This window comes from Pan paniscus, chromosome 3, assembly GCF_029289425.2.
Source record: "Pan paniscus chromosome 3, NHGRI_mPanPan1-v2.0_pri, whole genome shotgun sequence".
NCBI classification, from domain to species: domain Eukaryota; kingdom Metazoa; phylum Chordata; class Mammalia; order Primates; family Hominidae; genus Pan; species Pan paniscus.
In genome coordinates this window covers 54,078,013-54,098,508 of record NC_073252.2, presented here as the reverse complement: position 1 = coordinate 54,098,508, position 20,496 = coordinate 54,078,013, and the positions used below count along the sequence as shown (strand labels likewise).

The following is a 20,496-nucleotide window of genomic DNA, read 5'->3' as shown; positions in this document are numbered from 1 at the left end:
AATTAGCTGGGCATGTGCCTGTAATTCCAGCTACTTGGGAGGCTGAGGCACGAGAACTGCTTGAACCCAGGAGGCGGAGGTTGCAGTGAGCCAAGATCACACCATTGCACTCCAGCCTGGGCAACAGAGCAAGACTTTGTCTCAAAAAAACAAATAAACAAAAATAATCAAGAATTTAAAAACTATAATATATAGGCCGGGCGCAGTGGCTCACGCCTGTAATCCCAGCACTTTGGGAGGCCGAGGAGGGTGGATCACGAGGTCAGGAGATTGAGACCATCCTGGCCAACATGGTGAAACCCCGTCTCTACTAAAATACAAAAAAAATTAGCTGAGCATGGTGGTGCATGCCTGTAGTCCCAGCTACTCGGGAGGCTGAGGCAGGGGAATCGCTTGAACCCAGGAGACAGAGGTTGCAGTGAGCCAAGATCATGCCACTGCACTCCAGCCTGGTGACAGAGCAAGACTTTCTCAAAAAAAATTAATAAATAAATAAAAATTAAAAAAAATAAAAACTGTAATACAGAAAAATTTCAACCATATTTAAAAATTCACATTAAACAAAAAAGACTGGGTGGAAATACCATAAATACTAACAGTAATTGATTAAAACCACTTTTTAAATTTCTCCAAATTTTCTGCTGTAATGAATATTACTTTTATAGTAAAAAAATGTTAGTCAATAAGAAAAGCAAAAGAAATGAGTTAGGGACACTGTATCAACAAACTGAAGTATACGAAGCATGATATTTTATATAAATAGGATGAATTGACTTGAAAATCTTCAGAGCGGCAGAAGAGAGAGCACAGATTTTGCAGTCAGTTAGATCTGGGTCTGAATTTCAGCTCTGCCTCTTAATAGCTAAACTTTTACCAACTCTAAGAACTTCCATGTCATTACTTATAAAATGGGGATAATTCCAGATAAGCTACATCTTCTGTTCTCAAGCTGTTCTAAGTGAGGTCATGTCAAAGTGCCCGACCTCAGTAGCTGCTCAAGAAATGATAACCAATGTCATTAGTCATTTGAATTGCCTCTATTTTTACTTCCAACTTAAATCTATGACATAAGTATATCAAAGAGCTCAAGCTCAAGAAAAGTATTTGTATATGTGCTCTGTATTAATTACAAATGAAAAAAGAGTCTACTTCTCAAGAGACAAATATATATACACTACCAGATGTTCCTTCTGTAGAGTTCAATCATTACATCTAAAGACATCTTGGCTGCGGTTGCATTGCTATCTCTTAACATGGTGTACATGAAATTTTGCAATACCTGCAGAAAAGGAGGAGAAAGAAGACTTAATACACTGATGGTACAATGCTGCAAACATGGAAGACAGAAGAGTACTTACTACATTCACTTTATTGTTCTTGTGTTTTGCATTTATATTCTTGATATCAGTCACAATATGTGTGTATAAAGTCTGAGGAAAAGAAACAAAAATATATACATTAAACCTAACCAACATTTTTAACCTTGCTAAATTTGGAGAACAGTATGAATGTACAGGATGACTTAATTTTACCTATTTTTCATTCTATCCCAAAAGAAACCCAAACCAAGCAAACAAACAAAAAAGCAACTACAAAGCAAAGCAAAGTTGTCCTCAAGAAGTTAAACATGGAGTTTAATGTAATACGGCACAATTCTCCTAGGTATATATCCAAGAAAATGAAAACATCAGTGTTCACACAAACATTCATAGCAGCCTTATTCATAGTGGCCAAAAAGTGGAAATAACTTAAATTTCCACTAACTGATGAATGGATAAACAAAATGTGGTATATCCATACAATGGAATATTATTTGGCAACAAAAAGGAATAAAGTACTGATACGTGCTACAACACGAATGAATCTTGGAAACATTATGCTAAGTGAAAGAATCTAGTCACTAAAGACCACATATTGTTATGATTCCACTTATATAAAATTTCCAAAACACACAAATCTATAGTGACCCAAAGTAGACTGGTGATTACCTAGAGCTAAAAGGGATGAGGAACAGGATTAACTACTAATTGGAATAGAGTTTCTTTTGGGGGTGACAAAATGTTCAAAAATTGATTGCAGTGATGGTTGTACCATGCTGTGAATACACTAAAAAACACTGAATTGTACACTTTAAGTGGATGAATTTTACATAAATTATATCTCAATAAAAGTGTTATTAAAAAAAAATGCTCCAATTTACCAAGCACCTAACTGCATGCAGGAAAATACTGTGAATGCATATATCACTGGTGCCCACACCATGCTCCCATGGACCACTTTTATTCCACAAATTAGACCAAGAAGTACAATTGCTAAAATCAAACAGTGGTAGTCTCTTAATACTTTGAAAAAAATTTTAAATTAATGAATGTAAACTTAAATTTTTCTTTCCTTTTTTTCTTTAAATACAGCAGTGGTCTTGCTGTGTTGCCCAGGCTGGTCTCAAACTCCTGGCCTCAAGTGATCCTCCCACTTCAGCCTCCCAAAATGCTGGTATTGTAGGTGTGAGCCACAGTGCCCAGCCAAGTTTTTCCATCTTAAATTTCTTTCATAAATCTTCAGCTTCTAATCTTATATAAGCAAATGCAAAATCATGGGAAAATGTTAATAACAACAAAAAAGTTTTTTGTGGGGGAGTGGGTCAGTTATAGCTGTGAGTACCAATGTCCTGATTTAGCCAGCCAGTATGGTGCAGTAGTAAAAGGCTTGGGTTCTGGAACCAGAGCCTGGGCTTATATCCAATCCCACCACTAAGAAGCAGTGTGAGAGTGGGCAAGTTACTCTATCTCTCTTTAACCTCAGCCCTTTCATCTGCAAAGTAAGAATAATAATAATGAGGATCCCTCTCTCATAGGGCTTTGTGAGTAAATGAGTAAATACATAAAGCTCTGAGAATGGTGCCTGGCACAAAGTACGCACTCAATAAATATGGCTATTAACACCATATAGCATGCACACAATGGTTGCTTTTTCCTGTTAAAGTTATTATTAACAATGTAAAGCATCGATAATTCAAGAGACAACAAAATTTTATGTCGCCTCAAGGAAGATGCAGGGAAATATTTGTTTTGCCCTTTACCTTTCGCAGAAGTTTATCATGGCAACGAAAAAGTTCAAAGAAGAGTTCTAGCAGGCTTGATGGATTGATGAGATTCTTATTTCTCAGCAAGATCAAAGCTTTGCAAAATGTCTCGGGAAGGAAAAAAACATACCATAAGACAATGGTAAAGTTAACAAGGTGAGAAAATAGAGCGTATATGTCCCAAGACCTTAATGTCTTTTACTAACTAGACACTATTGTAGGATTCAGAATAGTCAGTCTCTGCCTTCATGGAGCTTACACTGGGGATAGAGCAGAACAGAGGACAGACAAGCCAAGTAAGCATATAAAAAGGAGGATCTAAGAAAATAAGTGTCATGAAGGAAGTAAAACAGGGTTATGTAATTGATCAACAGTGACTGAGGGAGGGCCACAGGGAGGTCAAGTAAGGTCTCTTTGTAGTGTCACCATATGGCAAAACCCTGAATCCATAAAGACAGGTGGGATAACAACATAATACACTAAATTGGAATAATCAATGAGAGTTTATGACCTTACAAGGCATTCTGCTGAAGTACCATCAGCACTAAGAATGGCTCAACAGCAGTTGTTGCATGCCTGCCCCCCGCCTTTTTTTTTTTTTTTTTGAGACGGGTCTCGCTATATTGCCTAGGCTAGTCTTGAACTCTTGAGCTCAAGCGATCCTGCTTCAGCCTCCTGATTAGCCAGGACTGTAGGTACCCAGCTATTATTTTTTTTTTCCATTTTTAAGAGATAGAGTCTCATTATGTTGCCTAGGCTGGTTTCAAGCTCCTGGAAACTTCTCAAATGATGCTCCTACTTCAGCCTCCTAAGTAGCTGGGATTACAGGCATGAGCTGATGCGCCTAGCAGCTGTGGCACTCTTGCTTACCACCAACTCTTACATGTAGCCCTATCACCCAAATTTTGTGTTATCCTTCATTAGATGAAATACAATCCTTGAAGAATAGTTGATTCCAAGTCTTGGGGCAGGAAAAACGGTAAGAATGAATTTGGAACTATTTCTGCCAGAATTCAAGGATGCTTTCAAAAACAAGGGCAAGGCTGGGCATGGTGGCCCACACCCATAATCTCAGCACTTTGGGAGGCTGAGGTGGGAGAATCACTTGAGGCCAGGAGTTCAAGACCAGCCTGGGCAATGTAGTGAGACCTTGTCTCTACAAAAAAAAAAAAAAAAATCAGCTGGGTGTGGTGGCACACACCTTGTGGTCCTAGCTACTTGGTACGCTGAGGTGGGAGGACTGCTTGAGCCCAGAAGCTTGAGGCTGCGGTGAGCTAAGATCGTACCACTGTACTCCAGCCTGGGCAGCTGAGTGACAGACCCTGTCTCAAAAAAAAAAAAAAAAAAAAAAAAAAAATTCAGGGAAATTGCTAAAAGGACTAAGAAGCTTCCCCTGGCAAGGTGGTGACAATCTGAACATAAAGTAATTAAAATAATAATACTAAAAAAAAGTTTTAAAGTACATAAAAAGATAGTTATAATGTCAATGAAATACATATAACTTGACTTTTATTGATTTGACTAAGTAGGTAAGAATTACTATATATGGATATTTTATTTCTTCCAAAAAAAATACAATGTTTCTATCTGTGTAAGCAGGACAGAGTGAACAAAATCTTGGGAATGATTCAAAAAGTCTTGGAAAAATAGCAAATACACCAGGTAGAAAGATAGCCCAGTGGCTGATAAGAATTGTTGGTTATCCCAAAAACCAATTAAAAAGAGCTTCTTCCAGTGTGTTCAATGCTTCCTCTAAAGAGCAATGCTAACTATACAGACGCAATCCTTTATCTCCTAGTAAAGGAAATCTCTATTATTATTATTATTTTTTTTTTGAGACAGAGGTTGGAGTGCAATGGCGCGATCTCGGCTCACTGCAACCTCCGCCTCCCAGGTTCAAGCAATTCTCCTGCCTGAGCCTCCCAAGTAGCTGGGATTACAGGCACGCACCACCATGCCTGGCCTATTTTGTATTTTTAGTAGAGACAGGGTTTCTCCATGTAGGTCAGGCTGGTCTCGAACTCCCGACCTCAGGTGATCCTCCTGCCTCGGCCTCCCAAAGTGCTGGGATTACAGGCGTGAGCCACCGCGCCTGGCGGAAATCTCTATTATTTTTTAAAAACCTACTAATCATCATAAAGCACTATAAAGAAATATACATACACATTTTTTTCCATTTAAAAAAAAATTTAGAGGTGGGGTCTTGCTATGTTGCCTAGGCTGCAGTGTAGTGGCTATTCACAGGCATGCTCATACCACACCTCAGCCTCAAACTCCTGACCTCAAGCAATCCTCCTGCCTCAGCCTCCCAAGAAGCAGGGACTACAGGTGCACCTGGCATATATATTAATTTAATAATGCCCACAGACCAGTTTGGTGGGGTACTGCCAGGAAAATAAAACTTAAAGAAATCCTAATTACTTGGAAAGCCATTAAGTCTCTATACTCAAAATATCAAATCTCTATGACCTACAAGGACTTCAAGAGTAACATGACATAGGTAAAAGCCTTTAGACTAGGGGTTCAAGTTTGGAGTCCCTTGGGCTATACTGCCAGGTCCCATGTACCAGCTGAGTATCAATCAGTTGACAACCCAGGGCCTGAAACCTTGGCTTGTCTGAGACAGTATTCTTTTTCTTTTTGGCCTAATCAAATTACTAAAATCTTAAAGTAGTATAAAAATGATAGAAATACAAAAAACCTGAGAAAGTCTAAAAGAAAACAAATATTCATCTAAAGAATTGGCATTTCTACAAGTTGTGCTATAGGATATTAGTAAGTTTTGTGATCATATTTGCGTACTTATCTGCTGTAAACAGGTTTGAAAAGCAGATGTATTAAATTTGGAAATGTCTTAGTCCCTAGAAGCAGAGACTGATTTATTACAAGTGATTTGTTGGGGGTATGATCTCAGAAAGGAAGTGAAGGAAGGAGGATAGTGCAGAGACACGCAAAGCAAAGCAAGGATGTGTCCTTGACTGGAGACTAGCTTTAGTCCCAACACAGGAAAACACTGGAGCACATCCTGCATTGGAGTCAGAGCCACCCTGAGGTAATGGGCTGGGCTTTTGTACCACATGATAATGGGCTGTGGGCTACTAGGGTAGGAGGACACCTCCCAGGCACTAGGACTCCGATTTAGCTGAGGACAATGTTCCAGAGAAAGGGCAGCTGAGGGCCACCAGCAGCTGACATTCACAACAAGTGGGGCAAACAGGTACACGGGCCTCGTGAAGGGAATGTCAGCCAGGACTCAACCCCAACCACTAAAAGGACAATGATGAAATGCTCAAACTGACTGTCTAATGGGTAAGTTTACTAATTTAAGGCATTATAAAAATGACAAGTTGTGATTAGGATTCTACATGCATATGAGATTTGAATGACTAGAAGAAATCATCTCAAAAGGTTAAAGAGCATCCTGTAGGGTTAGTGTGCTGGAAGAATAGAAAGATCACAGTGTAGCTGAAAACGATATGATATCAGAAACACAGGCAGGAAGCAGATCATGCAGGCACTTTTGAGCCAGGTTATTAAGTTTCTGTTTTACTCTAAGTATAAATGAGAAGCCATAGAAGAATTTTTAGGAAAGGATAATACATTATAATTTACGTTTTCCGAAGATAATTAGCTTAGAGGCTGTTCTCATTTAAATACATATGAACGCAGTACACATGAACACAGCACAATTTATTCATCCAACTACTGGTCCTACCATTCGCAGATCTGGATCCAATACGGTATGATTGCAGGAGAGAAGATCTTTCACCTCTTGAGGAAAATTACTTAGGTACTCTGGGTAGCAGTGACTAATCTGTAACAAAGCAAAGGCTCTTCTGAAGTTGCTCTCTTTCTCTCCTATAATTCAGATGCATACATTTAGGATGTTCTGCAAAACGAGAGTAAAAGGCTATGTTTCATAGAAGTAGATGGTTCCAAACAACCTTCTTTTCCTTCTACATGTTAATTTCTCCAACATTTATCATGGGTTCTCTAGTCTTAGTAATATTTATGGCATGATTTAGTACCTGCTTTTATGATGAATTTGAAGAAAAAAAAATAGTCTTAAAGTTTTGTCCTGGTTAGTTACGCAAAAAGATCTAGTGACATTCTCTAACTCATGATAGGGAGAAAATAAAATTTGCAAAAAGGGAAAGTTAGAAAAATATTTTAATTAAGTTCCCATTCCAGAGTGGAATAAGGTTGAGTATTAGTGAAAAAACATTCGGCAAACTGTGTGTTAATACCGGTCTTTATTTAAGCAATTATATTCTTACCTGTGCCATAAACATCACCAGCTCTGCTAGTTCTTTGCTGGGTTTATTTGGTTGCAATTTGAAAATCTCCACATTGGATTTGTAGTGATTATACTGCTGTAGAAACTGTAGAAAAATAAAATTTAAGTTTGTCACATTGTATTACATGACTTTCTCAGTACAGACATTCAGTAGAGAAATTCTTAGTAGAAACTGTTGACGATCACATGGAGAAAAAGATAATGCAAAAGTATATAAAAACACTCCTTTTGCCTTATCTGCATTCTTCAAAGTGCGCTTTTTAAAGACCTGAGCACATCACAGATAATCTAAAGAACTTTTCCTTGGAATTATCACTACAAGTTTAGGCAGCATGGTGTAAGAACAGAGAAGCATGAATCCCAAATTCAGATTGTAGCCCTGTTCTGCCAGTTACTATCTAAATGATCCCGACTGCTGGGTGTAGTGGCTCACACCTGTGAGCACTTTGGGAGGCCAAAGTGGGAGGATCACTTGAGCCCAGGAGTTCGAGACCAAACTGGGTAACACAGGGAGACCTTGTCTCTACAAAAAATGCAAAAATTAGCAGGGTGTGGTGGCGTGCACCTGTAATCCCAGCTACTCAACAGGCTGAAATGGGATGATCACTTGAGCCCAGGGAGGTCGAGACTGCAGTGAGCTATGATCATGCCACTGCACTCCAGCCTAGGCAACACGGAGGCCCTGTCTCACAAAATAAAAATAAAAATAAATGACCCCTACTACCATATCCATGTATGCAGAGCACTCAAATCAGCAGAAAAATAACAGGTCAGAAATATAAATTATATCTCAAGTACATGAAGCTCTCCAGTCAAAATCCCACCCCCCCACTGCCACCCCTTTTTAAAAATTATACTTTTAAGTTCTGGGATACATGTGCAGAATGTGCAGGTTTGTTACACAGGTATACATGTGCCATGGTGGTTTGCTGCACCCATCAACCTGTCATCCACATTAGGTATTTCTCCTAATGCTATCCCTCCCCTAGCCCCTCACCCCAACAGGCCCCAATGTGTGATGTTCCCCTTCCTGTATCCATGTGTCCTCACTGTTCAACTCCCACTTATGAGTGAGAACATGCAGTGTTTGGTTTTCTGTCCTTGTGATAGTTTTCTGAAAATGATGGTTTCCAGCTTCATCCATGTCCCTGCAAAGGACATGAACTCATCCTTTTTTATGGCTGCATAGTATTCCATGGTATATATGTGCCATATTTTCTTTATCTAGTCTATCATTGATGGGCATTTGGGTTGGTTCAAAGTCTTTGCTATTGTGAATAGTGCTGCAATAAACATATGTGTACATGTGTATTTACAGTAGAATGATTTATAATCCTTTGGGTATATACCCAGTAATGGGATGGCTGGGTCAAATGGTATTTCTGGTTCTAGATCCTTGAGGAATTGCCACACTGTCTTCCACAATGGTTAAACTAATTTACACTCCCACCAACAGTGTAAAAGAGTTCCTATTTCTCCACATCCTCTCCAGCATCTGCTGTTTCCTGACTTTTTAATGATTGCCATTCTAACTGGCGTGAGATGGTATCTCATTGTAGTTTTGATTTGCATTTCTCTAATGACCAGTGCTGATGAGCTTTTTTTCACTGTTTGTTGGCTGCATAAATGTCTTCTTTTGAGAAATGTCTGTTCATATCCTTCACCCACTTTTTGATGGGGTTTTTTTTTTCTTGTAAATTTGTTTAAGTTCCTTGTAGATTCTGGCTATTAGCCCTTTGTCAGATGGATAGATTGCAAAAATTTTCTCCCATTCTGTAGGTTGCTTATTCACTCTGATGATAGCTTCTTTTGCTGTGCAGAAGCTCTTTAGTTTAATTAGATCCCATTTGTCAATTTTGGCTTTTGTTGCCATTGCTTTTGGTGTTTTAGTCATTAAGTCTTGCCCGGGCCTATGTCCTGAATGGTATTGCCTAGGTTTTCTTCTAGGGTTTTTATGGTTTTAGGACTTTTGTTTAAGTCTTTAATCCACCTTGATTTAATTTTTGTACAAGGTGTAAGGAAGGGGTCCAGTTTCAGCTTTCTGCATATGGCTAGCCAGTTTTCCCAACATGTTTTATTAAATAGGGAATCCTTTCCCCATTGCTTGTTTTTGTCAGGTTTGTCAAAGATCAGGTGGTTGTAGATGTGTGGCGTTATTTCTGAAGCCTCTGTTCTATTCTATTGGTCTATATATCTGTTTTGGTACCTTAAAAAAAAAAAACAAAAAAAAAAAAACTAGGTCTCCCTCTGTCACGCAAGCTGGACTGCAGTGGCACAATCATAGCTCACTGCCACCTCAAACTCCTGGGCTCAAGAGGTCCTCCTGCCTCAGCCTCCTAAGTAGCTGGGACCACAGACGTTCACCACCATGCCCAGCTGATTTTTCATTTTTATTTTTTGTAGAGACGGGATCTCTTTATGTTGCCCAGGCTGGACTCAAACGCCTGGCCTCAAGTGATCCTCTCACCCTGGCCTCCCAAAGTGCTGGGATTACAGGTGTGAGCCATAGCACCTGGCTCCCCTCTTCTTTTACCTCTTCTTTTAAGTATCAGTAACTTTATGCTAGAGCTCTAGACAGGATGTGTTAACAGCCAATAGCAGTAGACACATGGAAATAATAATAGCTTCCACTTATTCAGCACTTGTTATGTACTAAGCTCCTTATGCACATCAACTCACTTACTTATGTTTAGTTGTAACAGCCACCTGATAATCAAATGTTGGAATTCACCAGGCCTCAATTCCACAGTTCCATGCCTTACAGCTAACTACTCTCCACCCATACATAGTCTATGTCTTTACATTATGTGACATACACACACACACACACAAACACACACACACACACACACACACACACACACTCTTTCTCATCATCCCTACCTGGTCCAGTGAACTCCCAATTCACATATCCAGTCACCTGTCTGACATCTCTGTTTAGGTGTCTAAACAGATATCGTAAACTTAGCATGGTCAAAAAACACAACTTGATTTCCTCAACAAAACTGCCAGGCTTTTTCTAAGAACAGAAGTCAAGTCCCTACATGCTTCAGATAGAACCACTTCTCTCTTGACCCGACACCTCCACTGAATAGGAGTGAGGAGAGGGCTACACAACTCTTTATGCTACTGACAAAATCCTCACCCCATTTCTTCCCTCACCCCACCCATGGCCCAGCTAACACTATTTACCCGCCTTGAGATGATCAGGACTAATCTCATTACACCCTTTATGTGCATCAGTCACCACAAGAGCCCAGTATTCCCTGGCCATCCCTCATCCTCCTCACTGTAATCCTCATTCCACTAGAATCCTGAAACTCTTGGGGTGGGGCCAAGGCATCTAAATCTCTTTTAAACAGCCCAGTCATTCAGATGCTCTATGGGAACAGTGGTTTTCTCCTGACACACTGCTACATCGTTTCTTTCTCCCAGCATGGATGAGTCAGTAGGCATCCTCCTTTTTCATCAATGCTACTTCCAGAGCACTCATATCCCTCCAGATTAATATCCTTTCTCCTCAACTGTCCTCACCCCCAGCTTTGAATCTTATGCCACAAGACCCACTATTCCTCCTTGTAGTCATCTAAAGACTAGGGTTATCCTCACATTCCTTCAACATTTCAGCTCTTTGCTCACTGTCTTCTCACCCTCTATCTCAATTCCTGTTATAATACTTGGTGATTTCGTATCCACATGGAGGGTCTTCCCAATACACTGGCCCCTCATTACCCTGACTTCTCCTCCTCTAATCATCTTGAACTTACTGTATCTTAGCACTCACTTCCATGGTCACACCCTAAATGTTGTCATTACCAATAACTATATTACAACTCCATAATCTCAACTAGAGGTATATTCCTCTCCAACCACATCTCCTATTTTCCAAACTCCAATGATCCTTCAATCTCATCAGAATCCACAGTCTACTAAGCCTACTACCTTTCCACTGCACCTAAGTAACCCCCACGCCAACTTCCCTTCTCATCCAGCTTCAATTCCATGATCAATCATTATAATCACCTCCATGCATATACTTCAACTCACTTGCCCATTTCTCTTATCATTATACCCATTTGGTAAAATGCCCACCCTGTGCTTTCCTTCTCTACAGCTACACTCCCAGAGCTGAACATGGTTGGAGAAAATCGGCTAATTGGTGTCATTTTATTTTTTTCATTTTAATTTTTTTTAGAGCCAAGGTCCTGCTCTGTCGCCCAGGTTTCCGCGCAGTGGTGCTATCATGGCTCACTGCAGCATCAAACTCCTGGGTTTAATCAATCCAACTGCCCTAGCCTCCCAATTAGCTGGGACTATAGGCACAAATTCATAACTACAAACCTCAATTAAGCCCTGCGTGTACTCCAGCAATCTCATTACATTTCTCTAGTCCCTTCACTTTCCCACTTTTCTGGACAACCATTTCATACTCTGCATTCTGTCCTCAAACCTCACTTTTTCCCTGTCCCCATTCTCAGCAGATGATCTTATCTCCAATTTCACTAGGAATATAAGCAATCTGAGGATAATTTCCATTTAACCACCTATCTTCTCCTGTGCCCATTTACTTTACCTTCTCTCCTATTACAAAAGCTATCAGGCCACCATCTAAGGCTAGCCCCTCCAGTTATGCATTAGATTCTAAACCCTGTAATGTCACTCAATCAAGGTCTTTGCTTCACTAGTCCCCACCTCCCATTTCCTGCCTCAACAGGTTCTGCCCCATCAGTATATAGACATGCTGTTCTTTCTGCCATCTTAAAAACAAAACAAAACAAAACAAAAAACACCTTTCTTGGTTGGGCATGGTGGCTCATGCCTGTAATTCCAGCACTTTGGGAGGCTGAGGCAGAAAGATTGCATGGTTTCAGCTTGGAGACCAGCCTGGGCAACTAGCAAGACCTCATCTCTACAAAAAAATCAACTGGGAATGGTGGTTGCACACTTGTGGTCCCAGCTACCCTGGAGGCTGAGGCGGGAGGATTGCTTGAGCCCAGGAGGTTGAGGCTGCAGTGAGCCGTGATCACACCACTGAACTCTGGCCTGGGCAACAGAGCAAGACTGTGTCTTAAAAAAAAAAAATCCTTTCTTGATTCCACTTTACTCTGTACCTTCTACTCTATTTCTCTCATCAGAAAAAGTCCTTTAAAGAGTTGTCCATATGTTACCTAATTGCCCTCCTTTTTCAAAAAATCCTTTAAATTGAGATATAATTCATATACCATAAAATTTACCCTTTGAAAGTATACAGTTCGGTTCTTCAGTATATCCACCAAGTTGTACAACCATAGCTTTTTCATCATCACCAAAAGAAACCCCAATCCATTAGCAGTTATTTCCTATACCCCTTACCCTCAGCTCTGGCAACCACTAGTCTACTTTCCATCCATATAGATGCACCTATTCTGGACATATTCTATTCATATACATTTCATATACATAGAATCATACTCCAATTGTTTTTAAACCTTCTGTAATCAGATTTTTGCACCCATTCCTCTTCCCAAACTGCTCAATGAATCAGGGTAGCCAATGACATCCATGTCGCTAATTTTTTTTTGTTTTGTTTTTCTGAGATGGAGTTTCATCTTGCTGCCCAGGCTAGGGTGCAGTGGCGCAATCTCGGCTCACTGCAACCTCCGCCTCCCAGGTTCAAGCAATTCTCCTGCCTCAGCCTCTGGAGTAGCTGGGATCACAGGTGCCCGCCACCACACCTGGCTAATTTTTCTATTTTTAGTAGAGATGGGGTTTCACCATGTTGGTCAGGCTGGTCTTGAACTCCTGACCTCAGGTGATTCACCCACCTTGGCCTCCCAAAGTGCTGAGACTACAGGTGTGAGCCACCGTGCTCGACCCCATGTTGCTAAATTTAATGGTGGTCAACTTTTGGTATTCATCTTATTTGACTCATCAGCATCTGATGTGCTTGGGTTCTCCCTCCCTTGGGAACATCTTCTATACTTGGCTTCCAGAACACCTCCTGGTTTTCCTCGAAACTTCACTGGCTGCTTTCTCAGTCCCTTTTTCCAGTTACTTAGAAACTCACTGGCCTTTAAATGTTGGGAATCCCCAGGGCTTTCTCTACCTACCCAATCCAGGATCTAATCACCCTTCTTACTACTTCCTGTTACCATCCTAGCACCACTCAACCCAGCATCATCTCTTGCTGTGGATAATTCCAATAGCTTCTTATGTGGTGTCTCTGCTTCTATCTTTGCCCTCCTACATACAGTCTATCCTCAAGTAACGGTGATCTTATTCTCATATAGGGTGGTTCATGTATTCTTCTGCTCAAAACCCTGTAAAGGCTTCCATCTCATTGGGAGGTAGAATCCCAAATTCACCCCCTTTCCTCATTCCCCATTTGGAGCCACACTGGCCTCTATGTTCCTGAAATCTACCAGGCATACCTACCCCAGGGTCTTTATACCTTCTGTTCCTTCTGCCTAGATCATTCTTCCTAAACATATGCACAGCTCTCCCTCATGTCCTTCAGGTTTTCACTCAAAGATTACTATCTCAAGAGGACCTTCCCTAACTATCCAATTTAAAACTGCAATACCCATCTCACCCCCAACATACATAAGTACTTTCCTATTGTCTTTTTTTCACAGCACTTTTCATTATTTAACATACTATATTATTTGTTATTGTATATCACCCCCTACTAGAATGTCATTTAATGAGCATAGAATTTTTATCGGTACAGCTCAATATTATGTAGTCCCAGGGCCCAGCATTGTGCCTTACATATAGCAGGTAATCAACAGTATTTGTCAAATGAATGAACTTCAGGAAATGGCACTATCATCTACCTAGACACATAAATAAAAAACCTGGGTGATCCTTCATTCCTTCTTTTTTCCTTATCCCCCACATCCACTCCACCAGAAATCCCAAGGCTCTACTAGCTCTACCTCCATGTAGAACAGCACGAATCTTTGCCCATAATTCCAATGACACCACAATCCCTTGCTTGGTTATTCTGAGATCCATTATATTAGTTACCCTGCTTCCAGTGTTGCTCCTCTACAAGCCATTCCACATGTAACTTCCAGAGTAAATTCTTAAAAAAATATGTCAGATCATGTCACTCTCCTGCTTAAAACTCTTCAATCACTCCCCGAGGCACTCAGAGTGAAATCTAAACTCGTTAACAGGGCCTAAGAGGCTCTGAATAAGCTGACCCCTGCCTGCATTTCCTACATCATCTTCCACTGCCCTCTTCTATGCTGACTACACTTTAGCTACACTGGCTTCTTCTCTGCTTTTTTTCCACCAGTAGCTTCTGCACTTTCTATTCCTTGTACCTAAAATGTTGTTTACCTGCCTGGCTCAATATCATCATTGCAGAGCCACCTTCCCTGTTTACGGGGTCTAAATCAGAAGCCTCCAATTCTAACTTATTCCCATCCAGTTTTATTTTCTTCATAATCTCTACCATAATAAGTCTACACTCACTTGAATGTAAGTCCAAGAGAAGAATGCTTTCTTATCTGTCTTATTCATTACTGTACCCCAACGCCTACCTAGAATAACAACACACAGTAGTTATATGTGATTTTGCATATATACTTAAGTGAATTAAAGAAGTAGTTATTACCCCCTTCTTACATATTAAAATACCCACATAGGCTCAGCGATTAACCTGCTTCGGTTACACAACTGGTTAACAACAGTCAGCAGCAGGAGTTATCTAACGGAATTATATAGACTCTCAACTTACCACTTTCTTTGCGAATGGCTATACAATGCTTTAAGCATCTCAAAGCCTTGCCTATGTTACTTAACTTCTTGTACTTGTTTCCTACTCTTTATTTCCACTACCTTGATCCTTGGAGAGGCTTTCTCTACTGGCGACCTAAGCCACTGAGATTGCCATGTGTTAAAAAGCACTCATAAAATACATATATGTGAAAATTTAGGGGAGGAGGGAAGTGAGAAGGGCAATGAAAAAAATAAGTAATTGTGTTAGCCACTGAACAAATCACAATCTGGTAGAAGCACAAACATGTAATTGCAGCAAATGCCTAGCAGAGATACCTGTTTAATGCCTGTCTGATAAATGAGTGTCTGAAGGAAGCACCTGTCAGATTAATATATCAAAAACCACTTTCGTTTTGTCGGTACTTGGTTCAAACACCCCTAATGTTCACAACTTATATGAGGTCAGTACACAAAGCCCATCACAATGAGGGCCTAATTTTTCAACCTAATCTTTTCCCGAAGCAAATTCTGACATCCGAGTCATGCCAGTCTCCGGTAAGTTTGAATCCTGGCTTAACGAAATATACTAAGCTCCCGAGTCTGTCCATTGTGCTTGAGAAACCGCCCCCCTTTCCTGGCACAGTCCAGGGTACACAGCCTGCTCTCAGAAACGGACGTCAATCGAAAGCATTCTAACATACGATTCATCAAAGGTTACCGACTAATTCAAGTTTGGGATTTCTGAAAAGAGGCTGAGAAACCCGCGTGGAAGTTGGTGGCTGGGTGCGGCCCATTTCTCTCTCTCTCCACCTCCGTGCGGTCGAAGAAAAATATCTTAAAACAAAATGAGGTTTTAAAGGTGTTTCAGCGACAGCAGGGCAGGTAGAAAATCCAAAGGGGCAACAGATTTTCAAGAGGTGGGGAACGAACCCTAAGGCATGTCCCTTCCCCAACCCCTTCTCTCCTCTGGAGGGACCCCTGAACCTAACAGAAAAATAGGCGGCGAGCCTGGATCCCAGCCCCACTCCATGCTTTCCCGCACCGGCGTCTCAACCATCCACTACCCGGCCTCTAGCGTCTGCCGCGCCGCACTCCCACCTCCTCGATGTAGGCCGGCGGGTCTCGCTTGATTAGATTCTGTAACTGCGGCAGGTTGCTGGGCAGCTTGTTGTTGTTTCTGTTGGACATTTTGGCTGCAGACAGACTTCGCAGCGAGCAGTTTTAAAAAAACTCAGACGGCCGGCACCCTGCAATCCCCGCCAGCTGCAGCTTGTACTCGTGTTTCCGGGTATGACCGGAAACAGCGCATGGGACTCTAGGCAAGCGACACCTTAGCGGTGCTTAGAGAGAGCTATGCTACGGAAGCCTCAGTGTGTCAAAATTACTCTCGTTGCCAAAATAACTCTGTGGTGTATTGGAGAGCCAGCCACCGCCGACCCGCCCCTCGCCCTTGGGCATATGCTACTACTTAATACTGCCTTGCGTTTCTGAAAGGATCTAAAATGTAAATTTTTTCACGTGTGTTAGCATTTGTCGTCATCCCGACACCGATACGAAGCACATAAATGAGGATTAATTGTTTATTTTTAATCCCGCAGTCTAAAATTAGAAACTGACGTCTGTAATCCCAGCACTTTGGGAGGCCAAGGCGGGCCTGAGGTCGGGAGTTCGAGACCGGCCTGATCCACATGGAGAAACCCCGTCTCTACTAAAATTACAAAATTAGTCTAGCGTGGTGGCGCATGCCTGTAATCCCAGCTACTAGGGAGGCTGATGCAGGAGAATCGCTTGAACACAGGAGGCGGAGATTGCGGTAAGCCGAGATTGCGCCATTTCACTCCAGCCTGGGCAACAAGAGCGAAACTCCGTATAAAAAGCAAAACAAAACTGAAAAGAACCGTGGCGCTAGATAGCACTATTCCCTCTTAGGAGGAAAAAAGAGCAACGAGGGTCATATAAGTTAATGTGTATGATTTTAGATATGTTTTTATTTTGGTTTTGGTTGTTTCAACTTAGCGTGACCCATACAAGGGAAAAGAGGGCTGGATAAAATGTGATCATGTTGACCATTAAGAAATGCAATTAATCGTTAAAATTCAACCATCGTTATAAGCTTTGTAAGCACTCCTCAGTCAGAGTTTTTAATTCAGATCCTGGTAATTCGAAGAGGAGAATACATTTCTACAATCTCAAGGTGTAAAAAATCAATAAGGGTTGAATGAATGAGGTAGGGTGTTGTGAATTAGAGAGAGAGAAAAAAACACCTAATTACCCACCCTGTGCCAGGCACTATTCCAAGCACTTGTATTAACTTATTTAATCCTCAGAACAACCCTCTAAAATAGGTGCTATTGTTATCTCCATTTTACAGAAGAGGAAACAAGCTCAGGGAAGTTGACTGCCTCAATTCATAGCCTGTGAGGAAGATGAGATTTCAATCTAGACAGTCTTGATTGTAACTACATGAGAAAAAACATAGCCTAACAGCTGGTAGCTGGTTGCTGGTCTGGCAAAATAGCCAGACAATAGGGTTCTGCTTAACCAAAGCAATTTTATAGAACGCCAACCTCATCTGTGACGTTGATAAAATGAGCCCCAAACAAAACAACTCTGTAATCACACCTGCGCACAAAATAAAGAATGCTCCACAAACCATGTTATTCAGCTGCTTTTGGAGAATGACTTATTTATTAATTATCAAGTCAGTTACCTGTGAAGTTAAGAAATAAATGTAAGAAATAAATCTTTTTTAAAAAGAATAGATTTAAATTAAAATTTTTTGGCTAGGTTGTTTTAGTGAGGGCAAAAAAAGTATTCTCAAAACAAAATCTGGCTAAGTGTGGTAGCTCAAGCCTGTAATCCCAGAACTTTGGGAAGCCAAGGTGGGAGAACCACTTGAGCTGGGTAGTTCAAGACTAGCCTGGGCAATATAGTGAGACCCCATCTCTACCAAAAAATTGAAAAATCAGCCAGGCATGGTGGCACAGGCTTGTGGTCCAAGCTACTCAGGAGGCTGAAGCAAAAGGGTTGCTTGAGCCCAGAAGGTTAAGGTCACAGTGAAGCACTGCACGCCAGCCTGGGCAATACAGTGAGACCCTGTCTCAAAAAAAAAAAAAAAGAAAAAGAAAAGAAAAAAGACTGTATACAGGTACTTGAAAATGTCTGGTATATTGAAACAATAGCCATAAGTTTGGTGTGACTAAAGGCTGGGAAGGCAGGGTGCAGCAGGGAAAGAGCCGAGAAGGTTATATTGTCCTGATATGAAAGGCTTTAATTGCTATTCTAAGGAGGGCATATAGGTCAGTTCATTTTACCTCCAGCAGCATGGAAGGCAGGATTTGTTTTTGATAAATGAGAACTCTAAGACTAAGAGTGGCTAACTGAATATATATTTTTCAGATGTTAAATAATTTGGGTATCTAAGGCCAACATCTCTGCTTTCATGTGAAATTCCATCCTTTATTTTTAAAGTTATAATGTATTTATTTTATAGCTTTATTAAGATATAATTGAGGTACAGCAAACTACCCAGTGAACAATTTGATGAGTTTTGACATATGTATGTACCCATAAAACCATCATCACAATCAAAATAGTGACTATATCCATCATCCCCAAAGGTTCCTTGTGCCTCACCATCCCCAGACAAACACACATCTGCTTTCTGTCACCAAAGATATGTCTGTGTTTGCTGGAATTGTATACAAATGGAATCATACGGTACCTATTATTTGAGGTCAAGGTTCTTTCACTTAGCATAATTATTTTGAAATGTATCCATGGTGTTGTATGTATCAATAGTTCACTCCTTTTATTCCTGAGTAGTATTCCATCATATAGACATATTGCAATTTGTTTGTCCATTCACTAGTTGCTGGATATTTGGGTTGTTTCCAGTTTTGGCTGTGAACATTCATGTTCAAGTCTCTTTTTAAGAGATAGGGTGTTGCTCTGTCACCAAGGTTGGAGTGCAGTGGCATGATCATAGCTCACTGCAGCCTTGAACTCCTAAACTCAGCCTCCCTAGTAGCTGGGACTACAGGTGGTGTGCCACCATGCCCAGCTAATTTAAAAAAATATATTTTTGGCTGGGCTCAGTGGCTCACGCCTGTAATCCCAGCACTTTGGGAGGCCGAGGCAGGCGGGTCACGAGGTCAGGAGATCGAGATCATCCTGGCCAACATGGTGAAACTCCGTCTCTGCTAAAAAATACAAAAAATTAGCCGGGCGTGGTGGCGCACACCTGTAGTCCCAGCTACTCAGGAGGCTGAGGCAGGGGAGTCGCTTGAACCCAGGAGGTGGAGGTTGCAGTGAGCCGAGATCGCGCCACTGCACTCCAACCTTGGTGACAGAGTAAGACTCCGTCTCAAAAAAAAAAAAATATATATATATGTATAAAAGACAGGGTCTCACTATGTTGTCCAGGCTGGTCTTGAATTCCTGGCCTCAAGTGATCCTCCCCCCTTGGCCTCTCAAAGTGTTGGGATTACAGGCTTAAGCCACCATGTCGTGCCATCAAGTCTCTATGTGGACATAAATATCTTGGTAAATGTCTAGGAATAGAATGACTGGACCAATATGGTAGGTTTACGTGTAACTTTTAAGAAACTGCCGGTCAATCTTTTGCTTCTACCATTCCACTGAAACTGTTTTTTATCAAGATCACCAATCACATCAATTTTCATTATTTAACTTAACCTGCAGCATTGGACACAGTTGGTCTCTCCCTTCTCCTGGAAACACACTTGGTAATTGACCTTTAACTGGTCTCTCTGCATTTTCCCCTACCCTCTTACACTGTATTTCCGTGTAGTGGTCAGAGAGAGCCTTAAATGGATCAGGTTATTCTTCCAACTTCCCTTCTCACTCAGAGTAAAAGCTGAAGTTCTTCAATGGCATAGAAGGCTGTTATGAACTGCATGATTGTGTCCTGCCAAATTCATATGTTGAAACCCTAACCCCCAATGGGATGGTATTAGGAGGTAATTAGTTCATGAAGGTGGGGTCCTCATGATGAGATTATCATCCTTATAAGAAGAGACACAAGAAAGCGTACCTCCTTTCTCTCTGATCTCTGCCATGTGAGGATACGAGAAAACATCTGTTTGCAAATCAAGAAGAGTGCCTCATCAAATACAAAGATACTAGATCTGCTGGCACCTAGATTTTGGACTTGCCAGCCTCCAGAACTGTGAGGAATAAATGTTTGTTGTTGAAGTCATCGAGTCTGTGGTAATTTGTTATAGCAGCCCATAACCTTATATGATCTGACCTCACACTATCTCACTGGGCTCCTCTCCCATCACTCTCCCCTTTGCTTACTCTGCACCCCTTCAACCCTGCAATGATCCCCTAGCTGCCTTAAATGCGTCAAGCTTCAGGCCTTCACACTTGCTGTTTCCTCTGATTC

At 41.1% G+C, this 20,496-nt stretch overlaps 1 protein-coding gene across 2 annotated transcripts in view; it reads right to left on the bottom strand.

Annotated features, from left to right (window-relative positions):
- SDAD1 (SDA1 domain containing 1) overlaps nucleotides 1-16,441 on the bottom strand; it is a 41,031-nt gene extending 24,590 nt beyond the window's left edge. Inside the window, exons 1-6 of one of the 2 annotated variants that reach the window (XM_003832302.5) lie at nucleotides 16,185-16,441; nucleotides 7,360-7,464; nucleotides 6,798-6,896; nucleotides 3,080-3,190; nucleotides 1,359-1,430; nucleotides 1,179-1,279 (exon numbers count right to left, since the gene is read on the bottom strand). In XM_003832302.5, the coding sequence (XP_003832350.1) occupies nucleotides 1,179-1,279; nucleotides 1,359-1,430; nucleotides 3,080-3,190; nucleotides 6,798-6,896; nucleotides 7,360-7,464; nucleotides 16,185-16,274 (578 nt within the window). In that variant the 5' untranslated portion in view covers nucleotides 16,275-16,441. Of the gene's footprint in view, nucleotides 1-1,178; nucleotides 1,280-1,358; nucleotides 1,431-3,079; nucleotides 3,191-6,797; nucleotides 6,972-7,359; nucleotides 7,467-16,184 lie in introns of those variants that run through there. The other variant, XM_003832303.5, reaches the window with a different exon arrangement.
- Nucleotides 16,442-20,496: the final 4,055 nt, after the last annotated feature.